Here is an 18,103-nt window from a genome sequence, read left to right on the forward strand (position 1 = left end):
CCACAGGGCAGGAAACCCTGAGTGCTCTAAAATTTTATATGTATCGATGTTTTACCTGCCCTGTGCTCACAGGCAAGGTGTGGGGCCAGCTCTCCTGAAACCACAGATATTAGCATGGCTTTAGGCAGCAGTCCAGACCACAGATGTCCCAGTGAGCTTTGGTTGTAACATGGGCAGCAGTGTATTTTGAGCATTCTTAGCAGACTCTGTACTATCTACTTATCAGTGGCAACTATTTCCTGATTGAAAATGGGGAACAAAATATTCATGTGTGCAGTTTTTCTTTGCAGGTCATTTCCATGGTAACAGTAATGATGGGATTCAATTGTATTTTTTAATAGAGTAGCACCTGATCAATAAAAAATTTGAAGAAATAAAATACCTTAAAATAAAAAAGAAAGTATACTTTAAAATGTATTTAATTAAAATATAATTAAATCAGCTGGGCAGTGGTGACACATGCCTTTAATCATAGCACTCGGGAGGCAGAGGCAGGCAGAGCTCCAGGTCAGCCTGGTCTATAGAACCATTTCCAGAACAGCCAAGGCTACACAGAGAGGCCTTGTCTTGAAACTCTTGCCCCCAAAAGATTATTTTTCCCCTCTTCTCTCCAACCTCTCCCATGTTCTGCCTCCCTCCTATCAGATTCATGGTTTCTTTACTTATTATTCTTACACGTATGTATGAGAAACACATACTGCAGTCTGCCGAGCACATTTAGTGTCGCTTTTGTGTAATCTGTTTTAGGGGTGACCACTTGGGACTGGATAGCCATTTAGGGGGCTCATCCTAGGGAAGACGGATTCTCCCTCTCTCAGCAGTTATTAATTGCCTGTATTTTCTCATCTAAGGATGGGATCTGGAGAGATTACCCTCATCCATGGCCTGCCAGCTGGTGTCATTGTTAGGTTTCGTTTGGGCAACTATTTATAGTTGAGTATCATGGATGTAGCTTCCCTGTCATTTCTAGACACAGCCTTGCAGCAGATTTCCTGTCTCTTCTCTTTTCATCCCATCTTCCACAATGATCTCCACGCTTAAAGTGTAGGGGCTGTGTTGTAGACGTATTGGTGTGGGCTGGGCATCCCTGGTCAGTAGTTCTCTGCATTTGGATCAGTTGTGGCTTTCTGTAATAATCTCCATGCAAAAAGATGCATTCATGAGGGGTTAGTGCTATGCTTATGTCTCTGTGCCATGTGGGCAGGCTAAAGTGTCAGAGATCTGGTGAGTCCCAGAGAGAGGAGAGGGGGCCAAGAGAGAAAGCATACTTACCAGTTAAGATGATCAGATTGTAGGGTTAAGTTTCAGAAAATGGTGCTTTTCATTAACTAAAACTAGTTTTGCAGAAATTGAAAACTCACATATGTCACTTACATAGTTTTTACTGATATTCATTACTATAATAGTAAATGTGTTTGTATTTTTCCTTCTAGACTCTGGAAGAAGACATGACTGTCTGCAATGATACATCCTGACAAGAAGTTAATACCAGAGAAGGAAAAGAAACTGACAGCTGGTGAACAGAATTCTAAACAACCAGGATTTTGCATTTGTTACTTCTAACTACAGACTTCTGTTGCCTACTTTTAAATTATCAGGATTCCCAGAATTTGGACAAAGATATTTTCTTCTCTCTCTTTTTTTTTTTTTTTTTTTTTTTTTTTTTTTTTTTTTTTACATCGAGAAAACTGCAATGTCTAGGAAACAAAGCCAGAAGGGTAAGATCACGTATGTGCATAAATTGTCAGAATAGTTTTTGCCGTTTGGGGAATGTGTGTAGCTGAGTGGTAGAGAGCTTGCCCGGCATGTGCAGGGCCCTGGGTTTCATTCCTTAGCACTGAAAATGAAATCAAAGCACAGGGGTGGGGAATAAAGCTCAAGTGCTCACTGGCATGCCTGAAGTCAGCCTGGATTTGACCCCCAAGAACTGCAAAAAGTTAAAACCAAAGCATAGTTGTAGACCAGCAATACTTACTTTTGTTTGTATGTTTTAAAACTATTTCTTTAGTAACATATTCTGAATGATTTTGCAAGGATTGTGTTAGGTTTTAGTTTTGTGTATAAGTCTGGGAATTGATCTCACTAAAAATTTTCTACTCAGACAGATTTATCCAATTGTAATAGATTTGTTAGTGAATGGGACGTATCCTGATGGCGCACTTTTGTAGAGTGGCATGTGTTAGGGAGATGCAGTAGAAACTAGCTTCCTGCAGGATGCTTCATATTCCAAGGGACAGGAAGTGGAGCAAGAGTGAACGCTTCCAGGCTTTGTTTCCTTCTTTAGCTTTCTTTCCGCATTTGCTACCCTGGCAAAATGGAAGATACAGACATGAAGTATCAAGAGAGGTTATAATGAGGGGAAGCAAAATGGCTGTGTGAAACCCCTTTTCAGGTGTGCTGGAATAGCAGCAGTGTAACAGCAGCTGAACCACTGCGCAGGATTCATTCAGAAAGTGGCCTTCTTCTCTTGTTCATTTTAATTTTTGTTTAAAGATTTATTTATTTATTATGTATACAGTGCAGGCCAGAAGAGGGCACCAAATCTCATTACAGATGGCTGCGAGCCACCATGTGGTTGCTCAGGACCTTTGGAAGAGCAGGCAAAGCTCTTAACCACTGAGCCATCTCTCCAGCCCCTTGTTCATTTTAACTTTTAATATGTTCTTTAATTCAAAACAGAATTCCATAGATTGAGGTTTTCACAGATTCAATATGGTGGAAATGCTTTTAATTTAGATTAGAAAGTTCAAAAACCTCAAAAGAAGATAATATGCCACAGTTACTTATAGTTTTGAAAACTGTAATTTCATTGTAGTATTAGCAGAGAGAAGATTACCTCTCGCATACTAAAGTTGGTGCTGTCTTCAGTTTTGAAGTTTGGGAGTATTCTAGGCATCGGCTAGCAGTTCTGTGACAGTGGCCTGCTTGCCTGCCTACCTTTCTTTTCAGACAGGGTCTATGTAGCCTAGGCTATCCTAGAACTCTCTTTCTGTAGATCAGGCTGGCCTCTAACTCGGAGATCTGCCTGCCTCTGTCTCACTAGTGGGATTAAAGGTGTGTGCCACCACCTGGCAACAGCAGTCTGTCTTCCTTGCACTTCCGTTTGTACAGCAGGACCAGCTCCTGCACTTCCCGGTGTCCGCGGGAAGAAAGAAGCAGCACCACTCTTCTGTGTATCCCTGACTGTCCTGGAACTTCTGGAACTTGCTTTGTAGACCAGGCTGGGCATGAGCTCACAGAGATCCACCCTCCTCTGTTACCCAAGTGCTGGAATTAAAGGTGTGCACCACCATCACCCAGCCTTCCATGTTAAAACTTTAAATTATTCTCAAACTGTCAGAGAAAAAGGAAAGTCTAAGGCTCATTCATAAGGAAAGAGCTAAGTTATAACCTCATTTGCCACTGTATTTGTTTTTGGCAACCTCCTGACCCACCTTTTAGGAACTATCATGTAGGTTTTTTCTGCTTTGTCCCTTTATTCATACATATATCCTCTGTCCCTTGCTCCTTTCCTTTCTACCCCTCCCTTCCACCTCTTTCCTTCCCTCCTTTACTTCTGTCCCTTCCCCCTTTTCTTTCTTCCTCTTATCCTGCCTCTTTCCCTCCCCTTCCCTTCTTTCCTATTCTCCCTCTTTCCTCACTTCTTCTCTTCCCCCTCTTCCCCTCACCTCCCCTCCTTCTTCTCTTCTACCAGTCTTGTAATCCAGTGCTAGGGAGACAGAGACAGATGGCTTTCTGGTCCTCATTGTCCAACCAACCTAGTCTAGTTGTAAGCCTAGACCAGTGAGAGGTAATGACTGAGAAATGGTCACTTTGATTGCCACATGCCAGCTTTGTTCAGTTCATGCGATAGCCACCTTTCCAAGAACTTATATTTGCTCAGACATTTATTTTCAGTTTTAAAAATATTTGTATTTGTTTGTTTGCACATTTATTTATTTTGTGTGTGAGGACATGTGCATACACAGCTTCCTGTGGAGCTCAGAGGATAACTTGATAGGAGTCGACTTTCTTCTTCTGTTTGAGTCCCAGGGATCCAACTCAGGTCATCAGATTTGGCAGCAAGGCCTTTACCTGTGTGATCATCTTGTGGGCTCTTGCGTTAACCTTTTAATTTCCAAAAGGACGTTCAATAAAAGAATAAAGATGACTAATAGTAGTTGAGCTTCTAGACTTTCTTATCTCTAACTCTACCCTTTTAATTGGATCTTACCTTTTCTTGCCTTTCTTTGGCCCTGGTAAAATGTTAGCCTTGTTGTCCCTCATCTTACTGTGCATCTGTGTATAACAGTGAGCAGCACACAGCTGTGATCTGTATATAACAGTGAGCAGCACACAGCTGTGCATCTGTGTATAACAGTGAGCAGCACACAGCTGTGATCTGTATATAACAGTGAGCAGCACACAGCTGTGCATCTGTGTATAACAGTGAGCAGCACACAGCTGTGATCTGTGTATAACAGTGAGCAGCACACAGCTGTGATTTGTATATAACAGTGAGCAGCACACAGCTGTGCATCTGTGTATAACAGTGAGCAGCACACAGCTGTGGTCTGCCAAGGAGCTGTCAGAGTAATGGACCCTTGACAAGTAGAGCATCCAGTGAGTAGCAGCAGCAGTGTTGTCTGACAACTCTGACTCCCTTGATTCTCCAGTAGGACTCAGGGTGTTACTCTGGACAAGGGATAATACTGCAACTGACTTTCTTGTTTTTCCATCAGTGAAAAATTAAGCAAGCCTCAGACTGGGGGGTATAGCTCAGTGGTAGAGCTTTTGCCTGGCATGCAGGAAGCCTTGAGTTTAGTGCCCAGAATTGCAGAATATGGGCAAGGATTCTCAGAGATTATAATCCCAATTTCACCTCCCTTTGTCCAGGAAGTAATTTGTCATCGTCTGTATTCATCAGAAATGGTGTAAGCAGTCTAAATAAAAGATGCAAATTTAGTAGCTTTGTGAGAACCTCTCAACTTACTTCATACCTGAGCAGGTCTGTACACTTGAGTTTGCTGTAAGCCGTCTAGAGTTGGGGGTGGCAGGGCTTCGATGAAGAGGAATCTGTTAATCAAATTCCCTCAGTACTTCAGAGAGCCTCTGTATATTTATAATGTCACCTTTGGGTCTAGGGTGGTGGGGCTTTTAGTAATCTCTACTCCATAAGTGCTGTTGTGGGAGTCCATTGCATGGTTTATTATTATTATTATTATTATTGTTGTTGTTATTATTATTAATTTTGAGACAGGTTCTCACTGTGTAGCCCTTGTTGGCCCGGAACTCACTGTGTGAATCAAAATAGCTTCAAACTTAGAGCGATCCATTTACCTCTACCTATCGAGTCCTGGACTAAATATGTCCACTGCCAAGCCTGGCTGTTGTATGTTTTTAGTTCTGTGCAGTTTGATAAGCTAATTCTTAGTTGCAGTCATATTAATACACTTTTTGTCTTTTTTTTTTTTAAGACAGGTTCTCACTGTGTAGCCCTGTCTGGCCCAGAATTTGCTCTGTAGACCAGTCTGGTCTGGATCTCACAAAAATCTGCCTGCCTCTGCCTATGAAGCACTGGAATCAAAGATGTGCATTATCATGTTCAGATCAGAGTCAGGGTCTTCTGTTGGTCTGTAGCTCACTGGAGGATAAGCTGGCTGGCCAACAAGCTCCAGGGATCTGCCTGTCTCTGCCTCTCCTGAGCTGAATTACAAACACAAACATGCTTGGCTTTTTTTTTTTTTTAAATTGGTTGGTAATTAGAGAGTTGACTTAGTGGTTAAGAGCACTGACTGTTTTTCCAGAGGACCCAGGTTCAAGTTCAGCATCCACATGACAGCTCACAACTGTGTGACTCTAGTTGCAGGGAATCCAGCAGTCTTCTGACTTCTAGCATTGAGCCTCCTCCCTCGTCCCCTAACTCCTTAGGACTTGGGGGCAGGGCTGAGTACTGCATTTATTAGCCAAGGGGTAGTGTACTAGGATCTTCTTAAATATACATATACATATATATGTTTTTGTTGTTGTTGTTTTCTTTTTAGGTTTTTTGAGACAGGGTTTCTGTGTAACAGCTGGCTGTCCTGGAACTAACTCTGTAGACCAGGCTGGCCTCGAACTCACAGAAATCTTTTTGCCTCTGCCTCCCGAATGCTGGGATTAAAGCATGTGCTGCTATGCCCAGCTATACCCTATTTTTTAACTATTTTAATTTTATTAATTTGAGTTTGTTCCCTTTCATTCCTCCTCCTTTCTTCCTTTCCTTCATTCACCCATCTAGTCATGAGATTACAGACATGCTTTACTCCACCCAATTTGCTTTGTATGTTCGTTTTATGTTCATTGGCATGCTGGATAAATTCAAATATGGAGATTAATTTTGGGAGATGAGTGGAGAACTGCCATTTGTTGTCTCTGTAGTTTGTGTTGTGAGGGGAATAATTAAAAGGCTAGTAGTAATCCTTCTCTAATAGAAACTGTAAATTGCTGTTTTGATCCGTGTTCCCTGTCCTAAAAGAGATTGGTGGTTTGAGTCTCTAACCGTAAGTAGATGATTGATGTCTCTGTACCATCCCCCTGCTCATTGGTAGTTCTTCAGTGCAGCGGGGGAGCTCACTGCAGCATTCAAATGATATCATTTGCCTGACCTGTGCTCTCAGGAGGTCTTGGACGAGAGTGCTTTGCTATCTAGGGTCTTCCTCTTTCTCAGCAGCATCTCTTTCAATTGATAAAGATAATTGAGAACTACCCATGTTCTGTAGTCCTCTGGAAGACGTACACATGGTGAGTTTGTCTAAGTGCCTCCTGGTGCTTTTGTGTTAACAGAGGTTAGAGCTCAATGAATTCACAATTCATTGTAACTGACAAACATAATTTCTCTTAAATGACATGGCCTGTATTCATGTTATCTTTCACACTTACATGCAAATCTTACCATAACATAAAACTTGGATCTTTCATAGCAAACAGGAGTTATTTGGAAAGAAAGTAAAAGTTAAACTGTTGCACGAGGAGGGTGGCTCTTTGTTCGTCCCAGCTACCCGGCTAGCTTACACCCAAAATAACCACACAGAAATTGTATTAATTAAATCACTGCCTGGCCCATTATCTCTAGCCTCTTATTGGCTAACTCTCACATCTGATTTAACCCATTTCTATTAATCTGTATATCACCACGAGGTCGTGGCTTACTGGGAAAGATTCAGGATGTCTGACCTGGCGGCTCCATGGCGGTTCTCTCACTCTGCTTTCTTCCTCCTAGAATTCAATTCTGTCTTCTCTGTCTACCTAAGTTCTGCCCTATCAACTAGGCCAAGGCAGTTAGTTTCTTTATTCATTATCCAATGAAAGCAACACACAAACAGAAGGAACTCTTACACCACTGAACTCTAAACCAAACTTTAATTAAAACATATTTGTAGTAATAGCAAAGGAATTTGGAATATACTGTCATATTTCAATTTTCCATATTCCTTTTGTCAGACTTTCCTGTATTACTTAATTTGTTGAGATTTCAATTCCCAATTCCTAAGTGGGTTTCAGGAATTGGTAATACTGAAACCAACTGGGAGTAAAAATCTTAAACCTCAGCTGGGTGGTGGCGCACACCTTTAGTCCCAGCACTCGGGAGCCAGAGGCAGATAGATAGGTCTCTGTGGGTTAGAGGCCAGCCTGGTCTATAGAGTTCCAGGACAGTCAGAGCTGTTACACAAGAGAAACCCTGTCTCAAAAAACCAAGCCAAACCAAAAAAATCTTAAGCCTTAGACTGTTGAGGCACAGCCTACTTTTTGGCATAAGATTCCTCAGAAGATAGACATACACATCAGAATTTGAGAAGTACTTTAAACTTTTCCTAGGATTGCCTCTCATGGAATTGAAACATTCACTGTACAGCTAGGGTGTGACTCAGCGGCAGAGCTCTTGCCTGGCAGGTGTAAGGGTCCGTAGCTGGTGTCTCACACACAGATACACGCATGAATGCACACACAGTGCTGTGGTTATTTACAGTGTTTCAGTAATTTACTGATTGTGTAGTCACAGTTTAGTTAAAACTGCAACAACAATTTATTAAATTTGTGCCAAGAACCTAGACTTTATTTTTAACCATTCACATTGAACAACTCATTCCGGGTTATATTTGTTTACCCTGCTTATTGTGCAGTTTGATTTGCTGAATACAGACTTGGATATAGTGTTGGTAAGACTTGAATACACTGCTTTATCACACATCTGGAACATCAGTCAGTGAATGTATTCATGGAGCTCTTAGTCTAAGAAGGAGACTGACTTTGATTTGTTACTGACTACAGATGCTTCCTTCTCCACTCAGTCATAGGCAGCTGTTTGCTTATGCCACTTAGGGGACTTATAAAGGAAGGATAATTAAGAAAGAGACTAAGGACTATAGGATATAGTTGGCTTGTTGCTAGTTTCCTCAAAACCTACTTTAAAAAGTAGACAGTTAAGGACACTTGCTGCTCTTGCAAAGGACCTAGGTTTGGTTCTAGTACCTACATGCTGACCCCTAATTGTCCAAGACTCCATTTCTAGGGGATCCAGTGCTCCCTCTGGCTTCTGCAGGTACCAGGCACATGTGGTGCACATATATACATGCAGACAAACACTCGTACACATAAAAATAATTTGTTCTTTTTTCTTTGAGACAAAGTTTCACTATGTACCTCTAGTTACGCTGGAACTTATTATATGGCCCAGGCTGGCCTTGAACTCACCAAAATCCACCTGCCTCTGCCTCCCAAGTGCTGGGATTAAAAGTGTGTGCCTCCATGCCTGGCAAAAATAAATAAATCTTTTAAAAAATAAGATTTTATTTTATGACTAACTCAATATATATATATATGTATATATATATATGAGCTATGTATATAATGCAATTTTCTAAGTAGTAACTAAATTAGTAATTATGTGGGGGGAAAGTAGCTATTGATCTTTTTGTCTTGGATGAATAAAGCACATAGATTATATCACGTTGAGGGTTTTTTTTGTATATTCTTTCAGATTCTTCAGGATTCATTTTTGATTTGCAGTCCAATACTGTATTGGCCCAGGGAGGAACTTTTGAGAACATGAAAGAGAAGGTAAGATTAATTACTATGGATATTAAATTTGAATACCATAGGAAAATTTGTTAATATAAGCAGTGACTATCATAAATGCATTATGGATATGAAATCTGCCCTGGTGTAGTGGCACATGCCTGTAATTCCAGGAGGCAGAGGCAGATGGATTTCTGTGAAGCCAGAAATCTGGTCTACATAGCAAGTTCCAGGCCAGTCAGGGTTACATAGTGATATTGGTTTCAAAAACAAAAGGAAAAAAGAAAATGAGCTAGGTGGTGGTGGCGCCATCAGAATTCTAACAGTTACACAGAAGACATGGCTTTTCATTGTTCTAAATATTGTTCTAGGGGCCTGGAGAGATGGCTCAGAGGTTAAGAGCACTGACTGCTCTTCTGGAGGTCCTGAGTTCAATTCCCAGCAACCACATGGTGGTTCACAACCATCTGTAATGAGATCTGGTGCCCTCTTGTGGCCTGCAGGCATACATGGAAGCTGAACACTGTGTACATAATAAATAAATCTTTAAAAAAAATTGTTCTAGGTACTAAGGACTCAATGGCAGACAAACATAAAACTGTGATCTGAGATTGGCACTCCAGTGTGTGCCTAGCATGTGAAACCTCTAGCATTGCAAAAACAAAATGTTAGCCAACAAAAAAGCTCTAATTATCCATTAACAGGAGAATGAATAAATTAGGTATATTATACAATAGGAATGCCATGTACAATGTGTGTTAAAATATATGAATAACAAACATGCTTATCAATATGAAGAAAATAATGTGTGGCAAAAAACTAAAAAAGGCATGCATGATGAAATAGTACTTACATAAAATAGTATATATTGCTTATGGAGGTATACATATACTGCATGAAAATACAAATATATTAAAATTAAATCAAATTTTGGAGTACGAATTCCTGGAGAAACAGGATTTAGTAGATGTCCAGTGGACTTTATTTGCATTTGTTTTGTTTTGTTAAGCTGGGTTATTACTAGCTCATTGTGTTTTATGCCCCTAAAATAGCCTGTAATAATTCAGACAGTCTCTGTCAGTTATCTCTGTAGAGTCTTTATACAGCTAATTGACACAAAGTAACAAGTATTTTGAATATTGCTGTATACAAATCTAAGTTGTTGGGCTGGAAAAATTTTCACTCAGTGGTGAGAGCACTTGCGGTGCAAGCATGCAGACTTGATTTCAGATCCACACATAGACCTGCATATGGCTGTGACCCCAGCACGTGGGAGGAGTAGACAGGAGCATCACTGGAGCCTGCTGGCTGCCAGCCACACTCCAGGTGGGACACTCTTGCCTCAAGGGAATGAAGTGGAGAGTTATAGAATGGAAGAGCCAGTGTCCTCTGGCTTTTACAGTGTCCATGGGAACTTGTACTCACACTTATATGTTCCTGTATACCAGACTCACACATGCATGACACATAGACATTTAAAAAACAAAAACCTAAGCTGTTAGAGTTAATGGTCCATTAAATTTCCTACTTAACCTATAGTATGCTTACAGTGAAGAACCACTGATGGTAAATTAATAGCTGGTACCTAGATGAAACTACGTTTGTGTGACACCATATCTTAATTGCCTACTCTTTCTTGGCATATAATCTTGTGCATACCATCTAACTTTTTGTTGTTTATGTTTTTGTTTTTTAAGACATGGAACTCACTAAGTAGACCAGACTGGCCTTGAACTTACAGAAATCTGCCAGCCTCAGCCTCCTGAGTGCAGGGATTTAAGCCCATACTCAGAACCTTCTAACTTTAAAAATAAAAATTATTATTGTTATTTGTGTGTGTGAGAGAGAGAGGGGGAGAGAGAACATGCAGATGTCTAATGACCTGGTAGTTTGTGGGTGGTGTCAGTTTTCTGCCTTCACAGTGGGCTCTAGAGATTGAGCTCAGATCCTTGGGTCCCTGTAAATGCTTTTATTCACTGGCCATCTCAGTGATGCCCTTTTATTTCTATAAATATTCTGTCTTTTTAAAATTTGAAATTTAAGTTTTCATGTGGCTTTATCATTTTTCTATTTATTATTCCCAGTGTGATGGTTGTGTGTGCTCTTACTGACATTAAAGAGTGATAAAACTGTTGGAAGTAAAATGACAGTGTTATTCTCCCTAATACACTTCAGCTGCCCAGTGACCTATTCATGTTAGAATTACACAACTCTGTCATCTTTTGCAGATAAACGCAGTGCGTGCAATAGTTCCTAATAGGAGCAACAATGAAATCATCCTGGTTTTGCAGCACTTCGATAATTGTGTGGACAAAACAGTACAAGCATTCATGGAAGGTAATCCTATCTCACGTTTAGACTTTTGGAACCTGAACCATAGCTCACAGTCTAATGACAGTACAGTGTCCTGTGACATTTTGTTAATGTGAGATACTCTTTTCATTCCCAAGCTATAGAAAAACTATAGGAAGAGAAAACATGAAAACTCCTTTATTATTAAAAGTGTTGTCTACTCGTGTTTAAGAAATCAGACCAAGTGTGGTGGCACATTGCTGCAATCCCAGTATTTGAGACGTAAAGGCAAGGGAACTATGACAAGAGGCCAGTCTTGTTTATATAGTGAGTTCTAGGCCAGTCTCCCACTGTACAGTGAGACCCCATTTAAAAAAATTATGTCCCTCCTCCCCAAACAAACTGTGCAGCTGATGGTATAAGGGGCTTGAATGGAACTGGATAAAGTAATTTAAGTGACTATTATAAAGGAGTAACTCAGTGGCCCAGGAACAGATGACCAATTCAAGGACTCAACATTTATTCCAAACTCCATTATAATTTAGTTTGGTTCTGGCAGGTGACTCAAATATATGAGTTCAGTTTCCTTATGTTCTCTATATGTTAGATAGAAAACAATAATCTTGTTCAGCTTCTTGAATTTGTAGAGTTAAGTGTTTTTAAACTTCTTTCTGTATAACGTTAATTGAAGCTGTTTTGCCTTCGAGATGAGTGGTGTCAGGTCAGGACTCCCCACTGCCCTTTCCTGGATTTGTGAATACAGGAGAAACAAGTCAAAGTCTACAGGTTTTTTCTCTCATCATGTTTTCTTTATATCAGGGTTTGAGTCTGATATAGGGTGCAGCTCTTTCCAAACACCACAGTCAAGATGGTTTGTAACATGGAGGGGAGAAGACAGCATACTTAGGTGAAAACTAGTCATCTTTGTGCTCAGACAAAGATATATAGAGAATCTTAAATGACCAGGAGACCGCAGTAGGTAGCAGAAGCATGACCTGATATCTTCACTACACTATCCAGCAATTATGAAACGCATTGACTCCTCCTTTAGTGTATGTGGCACAAGAGGAAATATATCTCTCTGATTTCTTTTTCAGGCAGTGCCAGTGAAGTACTCAAGGAATGGATAGTGACAGGCAAGAAAAAGGTACAGATGAGTTATATGTAAGAGCATGATATTTATATTGTTTGGTTTCCTTATAAATTAGTCTTTAGGGGCTGGCAAGATGGCTTAGCAGGTAAGAGTAGCCTACTACTCCTGCAGAGGAGCTGGGTGCAGTTCTTGGCTCCACATAGCAGCTTACCATCTGTGACTCAAGGGGCAGGTGGTCTGGACCTCTTTAGATCTCCACAGGCATTAGGTGCACATATGTATAGGAGGGCAAAGCGGTCCACATAATTTTTAAAAAGAAAAAGGCTTTAAAGAGTATTAGAGAATATTTACGAGCTTCTTTGGAGGCTCCAGCAGAGGAGCATTGTGGGTGCAGGCGGGACACCTGCCTATCTTCCCTGGTGATCACTGACGTCAGATTCCACAGCCAACTCCATACATCTCATAATATTTGAAAGAAAACGTTTCCATATGTTTGCCATCTGTTTGCCATCTCAGCAATGCCGTTTTGACATTGGGACACTGCTGTATTCCACAGAGTTTGCCCCCTGTGGTTGGAGGGAGAAAGTGTGAAATTTGCAGGTACAGTTGCTGGGGTTGCTCTAGACAAGAGGAGAAGCAAGCAAACATGTCAGAAATACAGTGCCTCCAGGGAAGAAGGCGACTGGTTTCCAGTCGGATTCATTTCATAGATTAAACAGTTCGTTTTCAGGTCAGACAGCTGTGTTATATTCCTAGTAGTAGGGGTTTTGACTTAAAGCCAAATGGGAGCTTTTGCTTCTTTAAAAAACTTTATCCTTCTATCTATGTTTATTTATTGTTTGTATATTTGCATATATATGAGCTCACGGAGGTCAGAGGTTCTCTCACCTTCATGTGCTCTCTGTGGGTGGAATTCAAGTTACCAGGTTTGATTGTCATGTCCACCTGCTGCCCATCTTACTAGCCTGTATTTTGCTCCTTCAGGCTGCTTGCCTTTCTGAGACAAAATCATTTGGGCTTCAGAGTCAGTCAGAACTGGATTTCTGTCCTGTTCTGCCTCATCTGGTCTTGTGAGCTGCGGGTATTGTCTGACTTTAGTTTGCTCATCTATAAAGTAGAAATATATAGATGTGGTGGCGCTTCCCTGTGATCCTCGCACTTAGGAGGGTCAGGAGTTCAAGGCCATTATGGTCTACATAGCACAACTCTGCCTGGGGGGAAAAGCCACAGCAAAATTATTTAAATACTATAATACTAATACATACATATTCTCATTATAATACCTAATATTTTAGTTCTTAATCTCTTTATTTATATCCTTTTAAGACCCAGATTGCTTCCCTCCTGTGGTACTAGCTGGGTTCTGAATTCTTCCCATGGCTCTCTAACCCAGGTGTACTGCCTTTAAGGAATGCTTAAGTGCCAATTTGAATTAAATACCAACTCTGTTAGTAGTATTTTTCCTTTAAGTTAGTGTTGTGTTCTGAAAAGCTTTCTTTTAAATTTCATTATTGTGTTGTGTATGTGTGTAGGTGTATACATGCCATGGTGCAGAGTACAGCTTTGAGGAGCTGGGTCTCTCTTTCCAACGTGGATTCCAGGGATTGAATTCAGGTGGTCAGGCTGTGTGGAAGATATTTTACTCACTGAGAAGTCTTGCCAGCCCTGAAATGATTTCTTGACCAAGCCAAGTTTGACTTTATTAACCTTTGAGAATTTTTTCCCAGAGTCACTTAACGCTGTTCAGGTCCTCGTGAAGCTTTCTGGGCCTTTGCTTTCCATACTGTCTCACTGGTCACCCAGCATACAGAACTCTGGGTGCTCAAAACATCATGGTCATGATTTATTGACCTCAGAACATAAATTATTAACAACACAAGCCATGTGCATAGTGTGTGTGTTTGTGTGTGTGTGTGTGTGTGTGTGTGCGCGCACGCACGCACACGCGTGTGTGTGACATGAACTCGTGGAAGAAAATAGATGTATAGTCTGATACTCTCCAGTGCTTGAATCTGTAACACAACCCTTAACTTAGCCTAATAAGACATGAGTGTGTGCTGCTAATTACACATGTGTAATAACACGGGAGAAAGTAAGATAGAGGAGAGGAGGAAACTGAACGCCAAGTTCAGGAGTTATTCTTTTGGACAGGGTCATCAGAAGGCCTGGCACGAGAACTGACTGGTTCACTCATCTAGTCTTAGAAGAGCTGAATGTTGCCAGCATAGCTGTCTGTTGTTAAAACAGAGACAAAGATCTCTTTATTCACATGGTTCCTATTTCCAAGGTATAAATGTACCCTGTAATAGTTTTAATTCACCTCTTTTCCCCAGCCATTTGGTGCCCACTTTTCCATCAGGCATACAGAATTATTAGTTTATTTATTTATTCATTCATTTTTTGTTGTTTTTGACATTGGGGATCAAACCTAGGCTGGGCAAGTGCTTTACCACTGAGCTACAATCCCAAGCTCTTATTAATTTCTTATGTAGCCTCCAAGATACTTTATTCACATAAACAGTTACAAATATGTATTTTCTTCTTCGCACATTCCACGTAATGGAGCCTGGAATATCTCTGTCCCCTACTGACCTGCATTTGCATGGCTTCTCAGTCCTTATTAATATAACAGTGCTGCGCTGAATGATCCTGTATACATTGTCATCCTGGCCAGGATAGCTTGCTGTTATTAGAACTGCTGGTTGAAAGGTGTGTGCGTTTGTAACTTTCAAAAGCACTACTAGGTTTCCACTCACCCTGATGTTTATGAAAATGCCTGGCTATTTCCAGAGTGGTCATAGCTGTCTGTTGAGTGGAACCAGTGACCTTATATCTTTAAACTCTTTGACCTTTGCTAATATAGTAGTTGAAAGCCATGCTGCAGCACAGGTCTTATTATTTGTCAGTCATTGTACTGAGGTTACGCTTCATTAAATTACTTATACATTATATTTTCTCTATTTGGTTATTGTGGTTATTTAGAGCTCTGTTTATATTTCACTTTAAAAATATGTTACACTTTTTGTTGTTGCCTTTTACTTTTTAAAACTTTTCATTTTGCTTAAAGATAGGTTTTGCAGAGGATGGAGAGACGGATCAGTGGTTAAGAGCACTTATAATGCTCTTCCAGAGGTTCTGGGTTCAATTCCCAGCACCCACATGGGAGCTAACAGCTGTCATACCAGTGCACATAAAATAAAAAATAAATAAAAATATGTTTTGCTATGAAAAGTATTTTATTTCGAGAGTTCATTCAAAATGCAGTTTTACATAGTAAAGTATTTTTGTCATTAGTTCAATATAAACACAATTGCTTGGTAACACTGACTTCTTTTTTAGCTGGAATTAGTTACCTCTGAGTTGTGTTGGAGGATCTGCTTTTTCCTTTCTTTTTTTTTTTCAAATCTTTGACAACCTTAGAACAAAAAGAAGAAAAGCAAACCAAAGCCTGTATCAGAAGCAAATAACAGTGCCCCAGACTCAAGTAAGTCAGTACCCGTTAAAGAGGAACAACTTGCATCTTCAGAGAAAGGCGGCATTAATGGTTACCACGTCAATGGTGCCATCAATGATGCTGAGTCTGTGGACTCACTCAGTGAAGGTTTGGAGACACTTTCAATAGATGCCAGAGAATTGGAAGATCCTGAGTTTGCCACACCAGATACACTGGATAGAAGCGGTGAGTTTTTGTTTTTATACAGATTTTGGGAAGTAATTTACGCAAAAAAAAAAAAAAATAGGACGGTGGGGGGGGGTCTATTGATTAAGACACTTGTTATTACTTTAAGTATAATTGGTCACTGGGCCATGATGGCACACACCTTTAATCCCAGCATCATTTGGGAGGCAGAGACAGGCAGATCTCTGTAAGTTTGAGACCAGCCTGGTTTACAGAGTGATTTTCAGTACAAGCTCCAAAGCTATACAGAGAAACCCTGTCTTGGAAAAAAAAAAAAAAAAAGTAGAATTCTTGTTCCTTTGTCTCAGAATTTTTTCCAAAATATATAGTACAATACTTCTGGGATTGAATAACAGTGCCTTAGTATTATTTAGAAATAAGAGAGTGACTATCAAAAATATGATAGAATTACTGGAGAACATGGTGATAAGATGATGGTGTCCTCAGCTTCATCTCAGGAATGTTAGTCAGAGACACTATTCCCCAGCACAGATCCTGTCCAACAAAGGCAGTGGTTTAGAGCACAGAGTGGGATAAATTGGCTGAGCAGTCATCAGTATAGAAAGAAAATAGTGAAAATGTTTTAGGAATATGTAATATTAATAGTAATCATAGTTTTGTAACTAGACTTTTGTGGGTCTTTTAAAACATTTATAGTTCTTTATTTCTTTTTAAAAATTGTTTTTTAGATTGGTTTATTTTATATGTGTGACTGATTTTTGCCTGCATATATGTCTGTGCACCACATGTGTGCCTGGTATATCATCGAGGCTGGAAGGGTGTTGAATCCCCTGGATTGGAATTACAGATGGCTGTGCGCTGCCTTATAGATATAGGTGCTGGGAACCGAATCTCAGTTTTCTTCTAGAGCAGCCCGTGTTCTTCACATTTGTTTCCTAATAAAGAATTCAGATTAGTAAATTCTTAGAAATTCAGGTATAGTGGTATATTGTTTGTGTTTTAATAAGTAAAGCCTGCATGAAGATCAGAGAATAAAACAGCCGTACTAGTCAGCCTCACAGGTGTTAAAGGTGTGGTGACACACACCTTTAACCCCCAGGACTCTGAAGGCAGAGGCAGACAGATCTCTGTGAGTTCAAAGCCACCCTGGGCTACACAGGTTCAGGTGATGGTGGCTCACACCTTTAATCCCAGTACTAGGGAGGTGGAGACAAGAGTGATATAGCTGGGTGGAGAGAGGAATATAAGGGGAAGAGACAGGAACTCAGTGGAGTGTGGAGTCTGAGCATTCATGGAGACAGGCTCTCACCCTTTCAGTCTGCAGAGTTGATGGAGGTCGCTCTAGTGATTGGCTGCTTTGCTTTTCTGATCTTCAGATTGAGTTCCAATATCTGTCTCTGACTTTTTATTGTTTGTGTTGCATTCATTTATTTTGTATTAATGATTTTGTAAATGTTTCTCTTTGAAAAATAACTTGTTTGGAAACCAGGCATAGTGGCTCACGCCTTTAATCCGAGCCCTTGAGAGGCAGAGGCAGGCAGTTTTCTGGGAGTTTGAGACCAGCCTGGTCTCATATAGAGAGTTCCAGGACAGCCAGTGGTACATAGAGAAACCCTGCTCCCTCCCAACAACAACAAAAAGCAAAAAGAACAGAAAAAGTAATATTTTTGTTTTGAAGGGAGTTTGGAGTGCTGGGTCAGTGGTTACGAGCACTGGTTGCTCTTGCATAGTACCCAGTTTGATCCCCAGCTCCCACACTTTGTCTCACAGCCGTCTGTAACTCCAGTATCAGCGGATCTGACACCCTCTTCCGGCCTCTGGGACACTGCTTGCATGTGTTACACAGATACACATGCAGGCAAAAAAACCCATATACACAAAATAATGAAACGATTAAACGTAACTTAAATTACATTTAAAAAGGTATTTGTGTATTAATCTTGTTCCCTCTGCTTTAGTATACCTGGGTTCTTAAAGGTGATGTTAGTGTAAGAATTTTGTTCTGTTTTTTTGCTGTTTTTTTATTGGCTAATTCACAAACA

General features: G+C 40.4%; 1 protein-coding gene across 3 annotated transcripts in view; it reads left to right on the forward strand.

The window, feature by feature from the left end:
• Spats2 (spermatogenesis associated serine rich 2) overlaps positions 1-18,103 on the forward strand; it is a 74,431-nt gene that overhangs the window by 22,791 nt on the left and 33,537 nt on the right. Inside the window, exons 2-6 of one of the 3 annotated variants that reach the window (XM_048444626.3) lie at positions 1,434-1,718; positions 8,999-9,078; positions 11,265-11,373; positions 12,426-12,475; positions 15,842-16,100. In XM_048444626.3, coding sequence (XP_048300583.3) covers positions 1,694-1,718; positions 8,999-9,078; positions 11,265-11,373; positions 12,426-12,475; positions 15,842-16,100 — 523 coding nt within the window. In that variant the 5' untranslated portion in view covers positions 1,434-1,693. Of the gene's footprint in view, positions 1-1,433; positions 1,719-4,889; positions 4,988-8,998; positions 9,079-11,264; positions 11,374-12,425; positions 12,476-15,841; positions 16,101-18,103 lie in introns of those variants that run through there. The other 2 variants (XM_085678568.2, XM_085678569.2) reach the window with 2 other exon arrangements.

The sequence above is a fragment of the Myodes glareolus genome, chromosome 19, assembly GCF_982192425.1.
Source record: "Myodes glareolus chromosome 19, mMyoGla1.1, whole genome shotgun sequence".
NCBI classification, from domain to species: Eukaryota; Metazoa; Chordata; class Mammalia; order Rodentia; family Cricetidae; genus Myodes; species Myodes glareolus.